This window comes from Branchiostoma floridae, chromosome 16, assembly GCF_000003815.2.
Source record: "Branchiostoma floridae strain S238N-H82 chromosome 16, Bfl_VNyyK, whole genome shotgun sequence".
NCBI classification, from domain to species: Eukaryota; Metazoa; Chordata; class Leptocardii; order Amphioxiformes; family Branchiostomatidae; genus Branchiostoma; species Branchiostoma floridae.
In genome coordinates this window covers 7,021,849-7,042,652 of record NC_049994.1, presented here as the reverse complement: position 1 = coordinate 7,042,652, position 20,804 = coordinate 7,021,849, and the positions used below count along the sequence as shown (strand labels likewise).

Sequence of the window (20,804 nt, the reverse complement as noted above, 5' to 3'; positions counted from 1 at the left end):
GTTGATGAAGATGAACCTCTGAGGACTAGAGAGAGTTTAGCACTTTCAAAGATGGCATTTAAATAAATGATTACCTTTGATAAATTGTCGATATTAGGAGTCCAATACTTGTAATTTATGCCATTTAAATCATAAAATGTAATAATAAAATCTTTATTTGCATATTGTTCAGAAAATATCACAAACTCTTATTAGTAGAAGCAAAAATACCCGAAACGTTACTAGTATACATATACACAGCCACACAGGAAGACCCTGAGCCTCACTGGCATTCATTTGGTAATGCCAACAGTGCAACATTAAGTTTGAATTGAATCATTCGCGTTTTTCGAATTCAGCTTGGCTCTTTCAAACAGAGACCATATAGTGATGGGTAAGTTCTAAACAAAGTGCAAAATATAGGGTAATACTATCATACTTTAAGAGATAGCTAGAAGCATAGATAGAGAGTCCCGATGTAATAGTGCAGGTTTTATATGGAGAATACCTTAATACACAAATACATACCCCAGAATATCCTACCTTCACATGTTGGCAGATTTTGATGCATACATAATAATATCCCAGAATATCCTACCTTCACATGTTGGCGAAATTCCACTCCAGATCCCATCAGCCCCACAGGTCAGCGTAGAGTCGCCATTTATGTTATACCCCGTGTTGCATGTAAATATGGCCGTGTCTCCGTATACGTTCAGGTTGGAGTTGGTCACGACACCGTTCGGAGGGTCGTTCAGTACAGAGCACTGAACAGCTATACAAAAATAAATTTCGCAATCAGTTATGGTTTCGCTGCAACTTGTACAATATGGAGAAAAGATTCACGCCACAACTTGTACAATATGATCATTAGGCGAATGCCAACAAAATTATAGACAAATGTAGTATGTGAATGATTGTTAAATACATATTTGGGGCGCGAGTTCACGCCCCTCCACAATAAAACAAGAAAAGGGTATTTGTAACTAAAAGCGTTTTGTTAAGACTAGTTGATACACAGATTCATATTTTAAAATATTCCACCTTCACATAGTATTTTTTTTTATATTTGTTCTGGGACAGGCGAGGACAGTGTGGTATTGCACTCAAGATAGTAACTCATTTTAACTGTGCCACATACAATTAGTACAGACAGATGGTAAAGGTACCCATTTATATACTTCTTGGGTGGAGTGAGGAAGATCGTTTAAAGTTGAGGGAACGGCGAGTATTCTCTATCTACCAGATACGCCACAAACGATGCCACACTAAGATCGCTTTATGTGGAAAATACCCCCGGCCTAGGATATCCTACCTTCACATGTTGGTGCACTTCCACTCCAGGCCCCACTAGATTGGCAGGTCAGATAAGTGTCAACATTCAGGTTGTAACCCGTGTCGCACGTAAATGAGACTATGTCGCCGTATACGTAGGGACCTGGGCCGCTCACGGCACCGTTCGTAGGGCTTTCCGGTGATGAGCACCCAACAGCTGTATAAAGATGCAAAAACGAGAGATCACAATCAGTTATGGTGTAACTCAAACACCACACAAGTATGCAAACGTACTAGTTATTGACATAACTTATAGATTTGTCAAATGAAATATGTCATCTTTGCTTGAGTAATGTAAAAGTAAGAGATGGAGGTGTTATTTGCCTGGTTATAATTGACACTACAGTACAGTGTAGCAAACAACTTTGGAAGTCGTCTTTGGGAGTCAACTTTTGAAGTCGATTTCCATCGAATGTGACTTGTCAATGAGTTCGTGACATTTCTCATTAAAAATAAAGAAACAAGCATTTGTTTGGTTATTTTATATGGATTATTTATCTCCTATTTCAAAATTTCATATCTCGCAAATATCTTTTAGGAAGCTATTGCAAAATGGCTCATTAATAGTTGTCGGAATAAAGAACCAACTAGCCTCTGACATGTCCCTGATTAGTTAAAGGCATAGAATAAGCTATTGTCCTGGATATGATATAGGTCTATGATAAGCTTAAGGACCCCGGATAAACTCTTATTTTATCTTAAGCACTCACAGTGCCCGGTTATCTCATAGTTATCTAAGGGCGGGGGGGGGGGGGGTTAGTCGCTATGGGAGAACAGTTATCATATCTATGGCAACATCGTCTATAGCATCACTATAGAGGTCTATACCATTACTTTTGTGCAAAAATTTTTGATTGACAAAAAGGTACCTTAGATAAACGTAAGTACAAAGTATATTCTACTTCCTTAAGCTAAGGGCGAAACCCGCCGTACGTAAATCGTACAGAATCCAACAGATTCGGGAGCACGCAGACACGCCACAGCACGTTAAGTGCATGATAAACTTTCTCTGCGCTCGGGCTGCGGATTCACCCCCCCCCCCCCTGTACGAGCCAGTACGGGCAGCGTGCGCGCCCAGTACAGCGAGTAGAGTAAGGAAGCCGTGCGTACGCAGCACGTGTAAATACGGCCTGCATACGATAAAGTGGTAATCGCACAGAGATCGTACGTTGTAACCACGTACAACTCACCACCTGCGTAGCAAACGATGCACAAAACCGTTTACGGCATTAAAACCACATACTCATTATCTTAAGCAACAGTGAAAGTGACGTGCGGTGGCGTGCTCCTTCCCTGGTCTTGCCATTCCTTCCCCGTGAAAAACGTGGCGGACGTGGCCTTCAAAACAAACGTACAGACAAAAAACACGTACGGCGGGTTGTGCCCTTAGTCTAAGCAATACAAGCAAACAAACGTGAATCTCTATATATTATCTCTATATATTACTGGTGATATAATCTAGGGGGGCTAAACGTGAATGAGTTTTTGTTGTGTACCAGTGTTTCTGTAGTCGATGCAAGTCGAACAGTCACAGTGATTTGCAGTGTTGCCGCACCAGTATGCATTGGAGCAGCATGGGATACTACTGTCCGGATCGCATTCTGCAGGGTTACCGTCTTCAGCAGGGTATGACAGCCCGCAACGGGCATCATCGCGCCACTTCTTCGGAGCTATATACATGTACATCGATGAAGGTTAAACCAAAAAGCAATTACTCAGGCAACTGGATATGATTTTGGAAACGATCAGACGTTTCAAGCAGAATCCAATAATTTTCTCCAGTGACACTAAAGAGATCTTTCTGTCAGGACAAAAAATACTTTCTCCAACTAGATCCTTTTGCATATCAATTTAGAGTTAGGATACATAAACCTTCTCTCCAACGAGATCTCCATCGAGTGACACTGGCGAAAGGTAGTGGATTAACTACCTGAAACGTTTTACCGTTTCCAAAAACATATCCAGTTGCTTGAGTAATTGCTATTTGGACTATACACATGCATTAAGCTAAGGACACAACCCGCCATATGTGTTTTTTTGTCGGTACGTTTTTTGGAGGCCACGTCCGCCATGTTTTTCTGAAAACATAGGGAAGGAATGGCAAGAGTAGGGGGAGTACTTCTCAACGCACGTCACTCGCACAATTCCGCAAGGTGTAAGTATGTCGTCTGCACGCCACGCCTGGCTCGTGAGTGGTTGCGTGCATCATTCGTTGCTCAAGTGTTGAGTTGTACGTGCTTAAAACGTACGATCGCTGTGCGATTACCACGTTACCGTATGCAGGCCGCACTTACACGTGCTGCGTACGTACGGTTTCCTTATTCCCTCTACTCGCTTTACGGGACACGCGCGCCCCCCGGATTCCAAAAGATTGCCCACGTTTTTGCACGTAGACACCACAGTTGCATTTACGGCGGGTTGTGCCTTTAGTTTTAGGAAAAAAAAGCAGTAAGTCATTCAAGGGTTCGCTCTGATCATTAGTCACATACACACACGCAGAGGTAAACCATGACTAAACTACGACATGTTCAACTGCCAAACATTTTTTTACTGTAATATCTTGAATCTCATCATGATCAGTGTAGGCAAACTTCCCAGAAAATTTGAAATTTCTCACGTCACCTTGCTGTAACTTAACTTGAATATAAACACATAAACATTTTTTTTTACCTTTATCATAATTATAAGCGTTATTATTATTAACTATTTGTTTGTTTATTGTAGAAACAATGAGTCTAAATCTAAAGCCATTGCAGTAGCTTAGTAACTAACATAGTAACACTACATAAACGAATGCGTCTTTGTTAAAGGATAACTGAAGAAGGAAGGACGCATGTACATCGTTTCTCGGGCAAACATGTATACAGAGAGCTTAAACAGGAATGAGCACAACAAATAAAAGTTGCAAGCGAGCACTAATTTTGCATTATTTACAACGCAGTTTATAAAACTTCCTTAATAGGACGTCACTTCATATTGTAATTTATGTTAGTAGTATAGGGTCATGAACATAATACAAATATGGGCCTAATTTGTGTATTATTACGAAAATGTCATAATGTATAGGATACGTAAGTTGATACACTATGTATGTATTTCCCTTGTCGCCGCTTTGGTATGACTATGCCACTGTCGCCGCTGATGCTGTACGGTACCGCCTTAAAGTATGTCTCTTCTGCCACTTATCTTGGTTACATAATTACTCCTGACCTTTCTGACGACTAAGCAATTCGAGCCCTCGACAGAGGTTTTTAAAATTCTCGAGCAAACTCGCTCCTTAGAAGGTTCCGTTACAGCTCAGTAGGGGTGTAAAGTGTACCGTTCTTTCATGTAAGGTGCGCAACTTTGTTCTAACTACAGCATGGGCCTATTTCCAAACTACGAGTGGCATACAATAGTGCATTTAAATTGCTCTTTTCTGCTGGCAGGTATAAAAGTACAAGTAGTTGTTTGTAAACAACCAGACGAATATGTTTGATGCAAATCGCCGTTCAACGAGCTAACACATTCATTTGCCACCCACCTGTTGTTTTCAAATAATGAAATTATTCACCTGCTAGTGCACTCCGCCACAGTACCCTTTGGCGGCATTATGTAAACATCACTTTCTCAATGTAGTTTTCATTCTTGAATTGTACTGTGATTGTGTTTTTGTAATTTTATGGGCCACAGGACTGATGCAAATAAATAAATGGACACACAATTACATACCCAGAATATCCTACCTCCGTACGTTGGCAAGTTTTGATGCACAAACCTATACCCCATTATATATCCGACATTGACACATCTTAGCAGAGGTTGATGCACAAATCCATACATTAGAATATCCTACCTTCACATGTTGGTGGAGTTCCATCCCAGGTGCCGTCAGCCTGGCAGGTAAGTGTAGAAGTACCGACCAGGTTGTATCCGGTGTCACACGAGAATGTGACCGGCGCATCTCCATATACGTTGGAACCGCTCATGTCACCGTTCGTAGGAGATGTCAGTTCTGGGCATTCTATAGCTGTAACGTTATACATGTGCAAATATGTATGATTGAGTGCGTCAATACCAGCAAGAGGGCCCTTTACATGATATTACAACATGCGTTATGTAGTTGAAATCTCGTGTTCTGGAGCTGCTTTTCTTGTCATAAAGCTACTGTTAGTGGTATTAGTTCATGGTCTTTCTGCCCGAACCTCGAAAGCTTTTTGGCACATTCTCAACAAGCCTAGCACGACCTCAGGTCTACAGACTACAATCTTAACCATTCTAACCATTTGCCAACCCTATCAAGACCTAAAATAGGCAAAACCATGAAAGTCAAATCATCCTTAAATGTAAGCGACGCCAGGCGGACGATAAAATAATTTGATGTGCGTCTGACACACACGATAAAAATTTTTGGTCGTACGATGTACGTCAGCTTTTTGTTCACAAATACGGACTTACGCCGCGCACAACGTTGTGATGAAAAATGATGATCCCGAATTGTCCCGCAGTGTCCTCTGGCAGTACGTTTGCGTGTGGTAGCGACGAAAGCTACTTTCACGCGGCGGATACTCAACGACTTCGGATCGCATCAGGTGCGAAGAAACGTACTGATGCGAACCGTAATTCCGGTAGAGCTGTGGGTAGTGGTCGAAATAATTTTGCCTCTTACTTAGGGACCGCCCTTGATGCCGTTCTCTCGACCAGCGCGCGATTTTTAGGGATCGTCGGCGTTTTGGGGGACTCGAGCTCGGCCGACGTTCCTTGTACACCGAAATATTATTAAAATCAGCGGCTTGTCTCCGGAGATATTTTATGTCCAAGTTATTATCCAATTGTTGTGTAGATGTCCGGCGACCATAGATCGACCTATTGATCACCGGCTGGCGTACGCCCATCAGTCGGGCGACGTACTTCCGTTTGTTTGAAAATGTTGATTTTCGTTGAACCAGAGTGTGATTCTGACATGGTGGCTCCCGCGCTATCATGTGGGATGGATTTATCACACGATTCCTTTTTCTTTGATAATTTCTATCCGGTACCAATGAGTATATTAACTGAAGAAACTATGTGTCGTATTGTGACATTTTGCTTCCCAGCACATGTACACGCACGCCCCACGCGCCAAGCCGCTTAACCGAGGGAGAAAATTTTGGTCAATTCGTTGTACAGGTGCACTCTCACTGCACTTGCGTCACGCTTGCGTCACTGCTGGGTTCGAAAGATACTCGACTAATTTCAGAGATAAATAAATAAAGAACAAATTTTCTTACATTTTGCATTTTGCCGTCTTCTAAGTCATGCTGTTACATATTATAATACGCAAAATCTAAATTATAAAAAATCGGAGAAAATAACAAAACAGTGACGCAGTGAACGAACGCCACAGTGACACAAGCTTGACGCAAGTGCGGTGAGAGTGCACCTTACCCTTGACCTAAGGCCTATTGAACTTCAAATCAAAAACACATCTATTGTGGTAAGCCCTTTTCTGTTTTATTGATATATAATCTTTAAACATAAAGTCATAACCATGTAAACTAGATGTAGTAAAGGCCCACCAGGATATATCTGGACTTCGCACAGGGTTAGTACCCGGTAGGGTCCGGGAAGACGGACCCCCACATAGCGGCCCTGCATCCCCGGACAGGAGACGGCAATGGACGGCTGGTTCACGTCGACTTGATGGTCACCACCGCACTGGGGGTTCGTGCTGACCTGGTCGGAATCCCCGATGTGGATGTTGAAGGGATTGATTCGGTCCCAACAACAGTCGTCCTGACGGTTGAAGATGACCACTCTGTAGATATTGAAGACAGAGCAATGGCACTTGAGTTTTTCCACATTGTATGTTCGGAAGGACGTTCTTATGTCTATATGAAGCACCGCATGATACTTGCAAACTCATTGCTGAAGCTATTTGCATTGTACCTGTATCTAGAGCTTTTTCTTAAATAACAAAACAGTGACTTAATGAACGAACCCGAGGTGATGCAAGCTTGACGCAAGTGCTGTGAGATACCGCATGTAGTTTCTGTGCGTTTGTTTGAGTGAACTTTTTCTTTTTCATGCAGACTGCAATTACTTATACATGTACTGTGATGTACATGAATATAAAGAAGTAGTGGTTCACTGTGTACATATGAATATAAGAGGAGCGTTCAATAAGTAATGCCCCTGACCCATTTCCCATAGCAGGAGATTAATGAAACTTGGCACATTTATTAGTCTTTCTCTACATAGGAACCATCCAGAGTTATGCATTTCTCCCATCGTTTAATGCAGCTCTGGACACCATTTTTATAGAACACCCCAGGTCGGTCCTCCAACATCAATGGCAGAAGAGGGACGACCAGCTCTGGGAGCTGTTTCCACAGACTTTCAGCCATGGCATGTTGGAATTCACGATGCCAGCGTTTTACAAGGTCCTGTGATGGGGTATCATCACATAAATATAAGTTTCTTTCATTTCATCAAATGTCTCCTTTGTTGTGCGTCCTTTCAAAAAAAAAAAAGATCACTGCGCGACACTCAACTGGCTCCATTTCTCACCTTGCTGCCTATTACACCTGACTCAGTTCAAACACCTCTAAATCAGAAACCACAATTAGTTCAGAGCTCTTTTTTTGCAACATAACCTATAGAGATATAAATCATTACACATGCAAAATGTCATCTCGATCAGACAACTGAAAGTGAACTTATTGAACGCCTCTCGTATCGTACATGTAAATATACGTACCTATCAATCACATAGGATTGACCCAGATCCACCCACCAGGTTGGATTATCCTCTCCCGGGTCACCTACAGTGTGTGTACAGGAGCCAGAGGCCCATTCGGTATTGGTGTTCCCGTCTACGGCACGGCTGGCAGCTGCACCGCCATACGTGCTCGTTTGATACGCTGTCTTCCCCAGGGCGACATTGACACCTGCCTCTGACGAGAGAACAGTCATCGACACGTACTGTCATCACTTTTTGTTTACGTCGATGACTCAAGTTGAAGAAGATTCTTTATAATTCACCATACAGGGGTACTGTTGTTTTATTGTCCGCCAGGCGTCGCTTACATGCAAGGTCAGGATGATTCGACTTACAGGTGGGAGATGACCATGTTTGGATAGGTAATATAGGGGGAGGGAAGAGTAAATATGCTTTCATTTCAAGTGGAACGTACACAGTCAACTTGTACCGCTAGGTGTCGCTTATGGTAACGATGATTTGACTTTCAATTGGGACATAACCATTTTGAAATGGAGAGGAGGCACGGTTGGGCAGTCCTGCTGAATCACAAACACAAATACAGACACTTGCCACACCAGTTCTTGCATTATGGAACCCTAGCCAATGTTGAAAATCGCGAACCCCCATAACCTTAAAGCCCCCTTCACACGAGAGCACGAGTGAACCGGAATGCCGTCCGACTGCATTTTTTTTTCTATTCGTGGCAATTCCTCGCAATTCGTACTGTATTCTAAACATTCGTACTGCGTTCCAGATATTCGTCCCCGTTCTTTTAGCTGGTTCGAAAGTTTTTGACATGTCAAAAACTGTCGAGGTGCATTCGAAGTGTAGAAATATCGAATGGCATTCCAAGTGGATTCTAACTATTCTAACTGCAGTCTGACCGCATTCTGTGGCATTCCAACATTATTCGAAACGTTCTTATCTCATTCGATGGAGAACCGAAACGGCAAGCCACTTCGAATCCTGCCCGAGTGTGGCCAAAAGAACATCTCGAATGCAGCAAGAATTTCTAGAATACACTACGAATTCCCAGGAATAGAAAAGACTTTTCATTCTGACGGCATTCTGGCTCATTCCTTCTCGTGTGAAGGGGATATCAAGTCCATTTGGAATTCCCACTCGGATTGGCCCCGAATGTGTTACGAGTTTTGCAAATACTTCATTCCGACTGGTTCGGCTTGATTCCTGCTAATTCGATTTCCGTGTGAAGGCCCTATAAACGCCGGCCAGTCTGCGAAGGAAGCTAGGAATACAACGTTTCTGATTACATTCTACCATGACATGTTTATATAAACCCTATTTCATATCATTGAATTATACCTTCTTTGATTCATACCTCCAGGGTGATGTGTAACGTTTGTAAACACGGGGCAGATTCTTAACTTGTAGCTAAGTCTAATGATTTTCTGGAACCCCAGAAAATCCTGCCCTCAAGCGGTCCACCACCCAGCCTCCAGGTACGTATCTGGATTTATATGTGGGGGTGGAGCGCGAAAAACTATGCATTGCTGACGGCATGTACCTTTCTCAGTTCAGACTGGGAAGGAGTTGTGAAACGCCACTTGGCAGAAAGATGGCCCAGAATGTGTACTAGAGAATAGGCTATTTTATGTTCCGTGGTGCAACCGTTATTGTTACTTTCTGAACGATTTTCGTGTCGACTACGTGCATTCGGGTTGGCGGCGGCCATTGGGGAAAAAGCAGAAGGGCGGGGGGCCCAGCGGAATTACACCGGGGATAAAGATGAACGACGAGGGCACACAAGTACAGCGGGGGTCAAGGGGAAGTCCGGGGGGAAAAGGTGAACGGGTAGGGGGAAAAGCTGAAGGAGTTAGGTGTGTGTGTGAATGGGGCGGATGGGGTTTTAAGATACGGTATAACAACAGGGAAGTAACGTTACGCGTTTATAGTAACTGTATGCATTTTCAGATCAATGTTGCTGAGATCTGCGATGTATCTCGGATTAACCATATCAAACTATTTTTTGCGATATCATAGACGTCCCTAGTCCTATCGCAAAATCTCATTGACCCGTATCTGCACATGTTTAAGGTGCACTTTCCAGTAAGATATTTGACATGGAAATTGTAAAGCTGCTTAACGGCATCCTTTTATATGACACATTTATTTCGTTCTACCAAAAAGACGTTCTTAATGCTATTTTGAAGCATCGTAGGCACCTTTATAACACGAAATTCTTCAATATTGCTGTAGTAATGGTACGAAAATGTATTGGGTGAATGACAATATCTTCTTTAAGCTGATCATATGTTATTTGACAGGATGTCCGTGTCGAAAATACGGAGGCAAAATACTTACAATTAAACGTTACTCCACAAGTGTCTCCAGATACATATGATTCCCTACCTAGCTACTACAAACACGTAAGACTTTGCACTCGTTCTCATTGAAATGTCGAAAATGGCATTTTTTTGGTCGAAAGATAAATCGGCTTTATTTTCAGTGAAAACTACCTGGTTGTTTAGGAAAATTCCTCTTTTAGCCATAGCCCAAAAATGGCAACTTATTATTTTCGGTCCTATTGGTAATGCATTACAGGGCAGGTAACAAACGTTACCGGTAACGTTTGTTACAACAGTAGACTTTACCCTGTTTTCTTCGAAAGGAATTACCTTATTGACTACATCTTTCAGGTATAAGTGGAATACCGATGTCCTTAGGGACATTTGAAAAGTTGGCAGCTTTTTTACACCAGGTCAAATAGAAAGCTTAGACAACATCGAACAATGGTAACGTTTGTTATAGTCAGTCCTGTACAACATTTTGTTAAGCATTTGTGATACAAATGACAGTCAACAACCCTTTCTTGTTTCTTTAGAAAGCCAGGCAAACTGTACAGCGTCACAAAAACGGTCATTTCTTGTGCTATACGTGGATAATATAACCGTGGCAACCATCGTACTCGTGGTGGTAACGTTTGTTACAGAATCTGGCAACAGGCATAAACCACCTCACACAGCATACGAGATTAGTGACAGGAGCGATCTGACGTGATCGGACAGAGGGCCTTGGTAGCTGGTTTGACCTACCGAACAATCATTCTGGGAACTGAATTGTTACATTTTTGGCTACTATTTGAATTCTTCGTTTCTTCTCAGGCGACAGCCATTTTTTAGGGTGTGAAATCCCACCCGTGCCTATAATAATCTTCTAAGCCATCAACCAATACGAATGTTGTGGTGCATCTTTTATAAAACATTACAGGGGTTGTGGAAAAGTTAAGGAACCAGTGATGTAAAGTCAGGAGACAGCATTTCGGTATAATCTGTTCATTTTCTAATCGGTTTTCAACATCCCGTCGACTGATTTCATTCAGTTCAATTTTTGGGGGGCCGGTCCAAGTAGAAAAACCGATTTTGTATCGGTGCACCGTACCGGTACCCACCCCTACTTGCCTTGTCCGTCCCAACCAATACTGGTGCCCCACAGGCCAAGGAGAGAGAATGCACTCACCTGACACTTGTCGATCGTACATGTTCCCATGTGGCACATATGTTTTCTCCTCTGCCGAGCAAAGCTTGTTTTTCAAATGGCAATCGAAAATAACGTTGTATTGGAACGACAAGCATTCGGGGTGATTACAGCAAGCGTCTGCGCAGTACTGTAAAGTAACACTACGGTGCGTGGTTATGTCCGATCCGTCACAGTCACTCATAGGGACGTGGGTAAACATCGATACTCCACATGTCCCTGAAACACAAAGTTGACGGGTCTACGGTACGGATAACCACTATCAGATAACAAGATGTGAGATCTAAATCATTGTGTCAGACAAAAAATTGCCAATTGCAGGCCATTGTATTTGCTATCTAGTGCCACGCAAGGGACAGGGATAGTACACACATTGTCTGTTGATTAACGATTTTTCGTCGAGCTTCCTTTTAATAGTTTGCTAGATTTTTGGAGTCGAACGTTATATTTCATAATGCAGTAAAGCCACATTCTTGCCTTGGAAGTTAGAACTGCGTACCATGATTCCTTTACGTTCAATTATAGAAATACAACTAACGTTACATGGTATGTATGAAAACTGTATGTTGTGCCCATTTAACTAGGATTGTCTGCAAGGTCTCTCTTCCATTTGTTTCCTTTTCGCAGACGAGTTGCGAATACATGTTTGTAAACCACACCGCCAGATCTGTAATGTTTCACCAATAAACTACCAGTATCACTTCAATATATTTCAATGAATACACAACAAATAGCACAAATAGATAGTATCGAGAAGGTTATTATGAAATATACACAAGAAGCAAAGCCTTTTGAAAGCAACATTTCAATATGAAGTGATAAATAGTGAAATACTATAAAAATAAAGAAAGTACACCAACTTGGATTCAAACCCGAGACCATAATTTAAAATGTCCAGTCGTTAATCCACTACGCCACAATACATTGCTATGTTTACAGGCGTGCTGGCGTCATTATAAGTGGCATTGAATATCACAACACTTTTTTACAGCAGTATCAATTACCCCATGTCCCTATTAGTGCGACTCGACATACGACCAAACATGGTATTTAAATTGCTTACAAAACGCGTGCAAATAAACTCTTTCTGGACTTAAATTGTCGACAGTTAATGACTCCAGATTTACGTCTTAGGGGTTTTTAGAATATGAAGGCAATTTTGAATTACGAGTCTTTGAGTGTGAAAAAAAAAGATTTTTCGACCTTATCTTGGCTGTTAAAATAGTTTTAAATAAATAAATAGAAGTTGAAAAATCCTTAAGACAGAAAGTTTGATCTTACAATTATTACGAATATGTTATAAAAGATTTGAATTTTAAGTCAAATTTAGGACCAATCTAAATATGGTATTTGTTTTTTTTGGTCCACTAAACACCCTTTCTAAATCAACCAACTAGGCAAATTAGAAAAAAACAAAAACAACAACAACATTGAAACAAAACTGTGCAGCACACGTACACGGTGAGACCTGACGTATACACACTGCCAGTTTTCATTTAATCTCTACGAGGCACGTGTGAGGGGTTGCTTTTCTAACTATCATGATCTGTTGGAAGATGTTCCAGTTACTGTCAGGTTCCCCGGAGCTCGCGCGGGGAGCCCCAGTAACCTGATAATCTGCGTTTGAATGGAAACTTTGGGGTCAAATTTGACCATCGTGAATTTTTGTGTTGGATATTGCAATGAAATCAGTTCAAGAATGACTTCTACCTACACGGATGAACTTTCATTAATTGTTTTTTTTTTATGGGCCACGGGCCTGATGCAAATGGATAAACAAACAGTATGGTTCTTCAATATAACCAGTACCAAATACTAAAGTACGCTCTATAAACCTTTTGTTATCTTCCTCAGGGCTATACTGACCGATTCTATCTTTCATTGGTAGGCAACATTGCATTGCCAGGACAGTAGAAACGGTGGCTGTTAATTGACATTGCCTGTCTACAACGAACCACGACACCTTGTGATATGCCAACCTGATGGAACGATTCATTGATAGCTAATCTGATAGATTAATTCGAAAGGGACGAAAGGCAGTACAAGAGGCCAAGAGTAGTCTTAGACATTGTGGTGGCCCAAGGCAGACTGGGATTAGGAGCAGGGAAAACTGACCACAAGAGCTGGTGCACAGCAGGGCCTAGAAAGAGAAGAGAGATGGTACAGAGAGAGACTAGAAGAAAAGAGGAGGAAGTTAGAAGGGCCCAGACAGTGAGTCAAGGCAGTCAGGGTGCATGGAGTAGATGGGAAGGAATTAAAGACAGAAAGGTAATGTGGAAAGAGTTGAACAGATGGGAGCCCCTGAGATTGCAATTCCTGCTGAAGTCAGTGTACAATCTTCTACCCACTCCAGCAAACAAGAAAAGGTGGGGGATGCAAGAAGAGGAGAACTGTGGCCTGTGCGGCAAAAGAGGATCACTGAGCCATATACTGTTAGGATGCCCAGTGGCCTTGAGCCAAGGATGATACCGGTGGAGGCACAACAAGGTGCTGAGGGTATTGGCAGCAGTGCTTGAAAAGGAAAGAGCGAGAAACAAGCAACAAGACCTACAGAAAGGGGCCACAGTTCATCAGTTTCGTGAGAGAGGGGGAAGTGAGGAAAGGAAAGAGGAAAAGATGTAGGGATATTCAGCACAGCAAAAGATTGGGTCTTACAAGTCGACCTAGACAAGAAGTTGATCTTTCCAGAGGAAGTAATAACAACAGGTCTAAGACCGGATGTGATCCTGAAGTAAAGTCAGACAAAGCAAGTAGTCCTTTGGAACTGACTGTTTCATGGGAAGAGAGACTAGAGGAAGCCCATGAAAGAAAGGCCTTGAAGTATCAGGAACTTGTTCAGAATTTTAAAGACAAAGGATGGAAGACCCAGTGCTTTCCAGTGGAGGTTGGGACTAGAGGCTTTATTGGCCAGTCAGTGTGGAAGGCACTAGGAGAAGTGGGAGTGAAGGGAGAGATGCCACTAGAAGGTTAGCAGACGAAGCCGAGCGGTCATCACGGTGGATCTGGATCAAGAGTACAGAAAGAAAATCCTTCTTTTAAGTACGATAAGTTACGGTTATGTCATTTTTGGTAAGAATCATAAAAAAATTAAATATTTCATATCACTGCAAAAATTCCAAGCTAATCACAAGTGCCATTTACCTTGACAAGTTGGTGCAGTTTGACTCCAGGAGCCTGAAGACTGACACGTCCGTGTAGAGTCGCCATTCAGGTTGTATCCTGTGTTACACGAGTAGGAGGCCACATCTCCGTAGTTCCTGGAGCTGTAGCTCACAGCGCCGTTTGTAGGGTCGGATAGTGTCGGGCACTGTACGGCTGTAGAGTAGAATTTATTCAACAAACCAAGGCAAAAGAGAATTTGGTGGTGTATATATATACGACTCTAACAACATGCCAATATTGCAGAAGGGTTTCTAGATTTAGTTTCCCGTATTCTGGACTTGCTATAGTCAAGTAATTATACATATATTCAAACTACATGTATCTGGTGATATGTAGATTATGGACTTGTTATAGAGTCCACTTAGTGTCAGCCAATTGCTGCTGTTTGTAGTCTACACTGCTTTTTTTAGACGTTACAGTAATTATAATTTGAATCCCCCATGTTTACATTTGCGGGTATTTGAATGGGGCAATAGCATCTTGGTGTGCTTGACGGGGAGACTTAACAGTTAGATGTCTTTTTCCCGTAATACATGTAGTCCTATAGGGAAGTGGAGAAAAACAAATGTCAAGAATTAAAACTTTAAGACAAACAAACTCAGTCCCCTCAAACGATAGCGTACTCTCTCCAGTCACATCAAATGCATTTGCAAGAATTTCTATACGGCTAGTATTTAGATAGAACCACCACCCCAATCAGAGCCCTTGGATGGGTCCTTTTGGCTAAAACACTATCTGGGGATCACACCACTACGTCATGGGTGTACCAAACCCCCCAACTGGTTAAAGGCCATTTTTTTTACAACTGATTCAACAAGTATAGGGTATTTCCTACTGAAGCCACTCCAAAAAATGCACATATTTAACATAAAATCTCATCAAGAACGACTTTTCAATGGTTTAAAGCCCTGTATTTATTCTCTCAACGGGGGCGTTAGGCGCACGCGCTAACTGTTACGTCACCCCTTCTAGGGTGATGCACATAGCGTCAAATGAAAAGCATCAAGTGTGTCACAATTAAACTTGAATACTGTATATCCTACCATCACACGTTGGTTGGGTTCCACTCCAAGTCCCATCAGACTGGCAGGTCCGCACGGAGTCACCGTTCAAACTGTGCCCAGATTGACACCCGAAGTTGACACTGTCGCCGATGGCGTAACCGTTGTTGTCGCTTTCGGGGTACTTTGTTCCATAATATGGGGTCGACAGTGAAGCACATTGCACAGCTGTGTTCAAACAATACGTTTCTCATAAACATATAGCAATATAAAATCATACTACTACGTACAATAGATTCGTTACCGTTGTCCTTAAAGCATAGATAGTTGTAACCTTTTGGACACAGCTACTATTTAATGTATTGTATTATCAGTAGCACAGTACTGTCTACCAGTTCTAGCAAACATGTCTGAATCAAATGCTCGAAAGCTCCAGGTTGTACAGAACAGAGCCTGTAGATTGGTGCTTAAATGTCCACTAAAAACACATGTTAAGCAAATGCATTCAGACTTGGGTTGGACCATGGTACGAGAAAGATTCGCCATCAGCACGTTGACTATGTTTTTCAGAATACTTGTCCGTAAGGAGCCCCATAACATTTACAGCTCCATCGTCCCTGTCCATTCTACCCACACATATTCAACTAGATTATCCAATTGCAACTCCTTCAGTTTTAAACTCCCTAAGCCAAAAACAAACTCAAAAAAGCGAACTTTTCTCTACCGTGCCATCAGTCTTTGGAATGACCTACCACCTTACATCAAATCCCTGCCCAACATCTCACGCTTTAAAAAGGCAATGTATCAAGTCTTCTCAAGCCAATAGTTTTTTTTAATGATTGTGTATCTATTATTATCTGCTTGTATATATACATGTATGTTTGTGTATATATTTTCGTTTGTTTATGTATGTTTCATTGTTTCATATGAACCCTGGTAGACTAGCCCTAAATAGGGCTAAAGGGTATCGGAATAAAGGAATAAAGGAGTAAACGTTTTGAAGTAAAAAGAAATTGCATGTAAATTCGTGTGAAGCAGTAAGAGCCATCCAAAGACGATTGTTCTGTTCAGAATCCGATTTAATTTCTTATCATCATACAGAATATATAAAAAATGACATCACAGGCTTAAGTGATATGTAGAAATAGCCTCCCTATTTTATGATAATTTTACTGTATGGAATTTGGTATTTATATGCATGTATCTAGATTTCAACTGTAAGAAAACCATGGAAATACAAAACATTTGAAATTGTATGCAATTAGCAAACGAGCCTTTTTGCAATATGATAAAGTAATTCTTTTATAGCTGGCAAACGCTACATATTGTTACACTACACTACTCGATAGTTTTTCAGGGCCGAGAAGAAATGAATACCATATTTTGATCAACTTGTCACAGGCAGTATGTGTGACTAATGAGTGCTTTCATTGTATCTTTTATAGTCATAGATCTCTAATTTTGCGGAAGGTAATGCGATACAAAGGAGCATCAGTAATTGCCTCTTACTTAGCATATCGAATATTAATAACAGCACAGAGAGTATTGTTGGCAAAAATAGGCATGAATTTTGGTATGAATAGAGGGGTTGCATTAGGTTTTTCACAAGCGTTTGTCTGTCTGTCTGTTGGTCAACAAGATATCTCAATAACCGGTTAGATGAATTGGTTTCATACATTATGTGCTGGTAGTAGGTTCATACATGATGTGTTGGTAGGTTCACTGCAGTGCTGTCTCCAGCTTGAAATATATTTCCGTCCCAAATTTTGTGTGGGGGGTGGGGGAGGGCCGAAGGCCCGACGCGAGCGCCGCAGGCGCTCGCCAAACTAGGGGGGTCCGGGGGCATGCTCCCCCGGGAAAATTTTAAAATTCAAACCCTCTAAGACGCTATTTCACGTATTTTCAGAGGCAAAATTTCATTCCGCAAAGTAGGACTACCGACACCCCACGATCTCGAAACAAAAGGCTTTGTTCCGACTGCCCGCCCCTTGGTCGGGCATTTAACTGACTAAATATTTTGTTCGTTAAGCAGTGTAACGTTTACACTCTGAAATTTACCATGATACTTGTTTGTCGTCATTTTCACGTATTTGTTGATAATGTGTGGATAGTTCGGGGACTGGATAACGCCGCGGGTGTTGGCATTATTGGCCGAGGGACATTGACGCATTTCAGCTCGTAAGATCGTATTAAAAGGAAGTTTGCATCACCTATTTTGTCTGGTACTGGTTGCTCATGATCAATTAACTTTCTATACCATATTTTGCTTAATAACTCTTCATTTTGCTGGTGTCGTGTTGCTGTTTCTTTAACCACCAAGAAATGAACATTTCTCGATAAAGTTGACACCTTTCTGCTCATCGTCCAGTACCGTCCAAAGGGTACAGATTTGCAAAAGATCGGAGAAAAATTGCCAACAGCGGTCATGTTCACAACGCTGGGTAAGAATACTGCGATAAGAAAACAGTCTCCCGATAGTTATTTTCTGATATAAAATAAATGTCAATCCGAATTCCAAAACTCAACCCAAACTACGCAGAACAAAAATGTTTTCACGGCTAAACTTTCCGTAAGGGGCAACCTATGCGGGGGCATGTGATGGGGTCGGCAGTCAACCGTCAAAACATGCGGGCTCACTGTAAAAATAGTCTCCTACTTACATTTTTCGGCGGGCTACTTCCGTATGATTTTAGTGGAAGGTCGGCAAAAAAAGTATACAAGTTCGATTCCCGACATTTCCCCGTGAAAACAGCGTTAAATGCAACCGAAAATTATGTATGTAAGCTGTAATAGCAGCGAGTTGGAAAATGCGGCTGGACGTGTTGTTACCATGGTAGCAGCTTCGGCGGCAGCCTTTTGAAGTAGCGCCTGCGACAGGGCGTGCGTCATTATTCTATAAATCCAATCAACTTCCCACCAATCACAGCCAGCAGCGGCGCGGACAAAGCGGTAACACCATGTCAATCACGAAGAAGCGCGGGACTTTACGAACACGGCGCTGCGGACTCGCTCCCAAATCCAAGCAGAAAAGTGCTTTTGAAGATACATTTCGCAAGAATCGACCGTGGCTTTGTCACATCGTAGATGCAGACGGCGAGAATATAGTTTTTGCCGTCTGTTTATAGTTTACACCAGGGGAAAAACCTCTTTTGTTGACGGTTGTAGAACTATGGAGATCGCCAGTACAGTGTACGGTTTACTGAGGTCTCCGACACACACACGACAGCCGAGTAAAGAAATGTAATTTCTGATCCACCGTTTAGGTTCATAATGAATTACAGTTTCCCGTTAATGTTGATTTTAAATCGTATAAGGGCCGGGTTATTTCGTCAATCCGATCGGTATTGCGAAATAAAACAGTGGCTAGGTAAGATAACGCCGCAGCTTCGCCTTCTTTTGCAACACGCGAATAGCACGTTTTGCCGATCTCTAATCTTCACAAATATCCATATATCGGGGCCGCGTTTATCTCGCGGCTTGGAAAGTGGAGGCGTGGTGAAGGAAAAGGCAAAAATCGATTAAATTCTCAGTCGGACGCCTATTTTAGTCATTCAATCGTTCGCATGCATCGTTTTAGTTATTGAACCTGCCTTTTTAAGCTTACAAAACTGCATTTTCATGTCATGAAATTAAGATTTTTTTGGGACGGAATGGGTGAATATTTTTTCCGTCCCGACGAGTAAATTTCCGTCCAGGGACGGAAGGACGGGTCCTGGAGACAGCCCTACTAGGTTGCGACAAAAACTAGACGGATTAGATTTTAGACCATCTAGGGGGTTTTCTTGATATTTTGCAGTGTTCCGGGTTTGAAATGTCGTGTTGTGAACCATTTTTGGGTGATACATAGCTCTTGTGATCGGTAAAAAGTGACATAAGTTTTGGCCACACACTGTCTACCTTGTTTATTTTTTGTTTATTATTTTGTACTAGTATTCGTTGCCAGATCAAATGGGGACTAAGTCCCTTGAGTAATATCCTGGTGGTACGAGAACAGATTACGAGGATTTCATATACCAAGGTCTACAACTAGAGATACACTGACTATATACTGTAAATGCAGAGTGATTTATGTTCGCGGTTTTCGCGTTGGCCACTTCACTGAGATCTTAAAACACCGCGAACATATTTTCCATTACAGTATGTGACTACAGTCTATGGCGCTACCGCTAACTTAAACCACCGCGAACACTCTATTTTCCCGCTACCGCGAAAGTAAATCCCCGCGAACTTAAATTTACGGTATATATATAAAAAGATAAGGAGGGTGACTGCAGGATGACAAAGTTTGCTTCATTCAGATGCAGTTGATACGAAACACAGAATAACAAAAAAAAATATAGGTCCCACCTTTCTGGCAGATGTATCCGTATGTTGAGTCGCAAGGTATATCCTTCCACACATTCGGACTTGTAGTACCAGACACGCTGAGGCGGGCACAGTTGATGTCTCTGCCGCCGTTCGGCTCATCTGGAGCCCAGGCTCGAAACCTCGAACTGTCCAGCTTGCTGCCATCGCTCCAATACCAATCCATGAGGGTGGTTTTTCTGAGGCCGATCCACACATCTTCCTGCGTTAGCGATATGAGGAAATTATTGGTCTCCGTGTCTTTCGGCATCGCAAGCTCAGCTCCATAGTTTTGACATGCACCCCGGGCACTGTCGTAAGAAACTCCATTGGTGAAAACTTTGAAGCAGCTTGAACCGGATCTCTGGGAGCCTGCCCAATTACATGGGTCTGAAAAGACAGATGTTGCAAGACATGGGTTATTGACCATTTTTAATATGACTCTAGTAGAGGCTGTCATTCAAAATATTCAAGATTGCTTGGCCAGAAAAAAACCTGAAACATGGGACGATGAAGAAACAAATAAAATGTTGATTTTTATATTTTTACCGGTATCCTTATTAAGTTATGATACGTCGAAAAATGAACTTTCATGCATATGTTTACAAGTATCTTTCAGTGATATAAGGACACACATCTCTGCCATTACTTGATGTGTGCACATATTGATATGAGAAATATCTACAGAACCTAGTCACAATGTACAGAACCTAGTCACAATCTACAGAACCTAGTCACAATCTACAGATCCTAGTCACAATCTACAG

General features: G+C 41.9%; 1 protein-coding gene across 1 annotated transcript in view; it reads right to left on the bottom strand.

Moving 5' to 3' along the window:
- LOC118403519 (sushi, von Willebrand factor type A, EGF and pentraxin domain-containing protein 1-like) overlaps nucleotides 1-20,308 on the bottom strand; it is a 72,673-nt gene extending 52,365 nt beyond the window's left edge. The window contains exons 1-9 of the mRNA XM_035802250.1: nucleotides 20,041-20,308; nucleotides 15,736-15,921; nucleotides 14,672-14,845; nucleotides 8,033-8,228; nucleotides 6,852-7,090; nucleotides 5,150-5,323; nucleotides 2,811-2,984; nucleotides 1,295-1,471; nucleotides 578-754 (exon numbers count right to left, since the gene is read on the bottom strand). Of these exons, the coding sequence (XP_035658143.1) occupies nucleotides 578-754; nucleotides 1,295-1,471; nucleotides 2,811-2,984; nucleotides 5,150-5,323; nucleotides 6,852-7,090; nucleotides 8,033-8,228; nucleotides 14,672-14,845; nucleotides 15,736-15,921; nucleotides 20,041-20,308 (1,765 nt within the window). The remainder of the gene's footprint in view (nucleotides 1-577; nucleotides 755-1,294; nucleotides 1,472-2,810; nucleotides 2,985-5,149; nucleotides 5,324-6,851; nucleotides 7,091-8,032; nucleotides 8,229-14,671; nucleotides 14,846-15,735; nucleotides 15,922-20,040) is intronic.
- Between the last annotated feature and the right edge of the window lie 496 nt (nucleotides 20,309-20,804).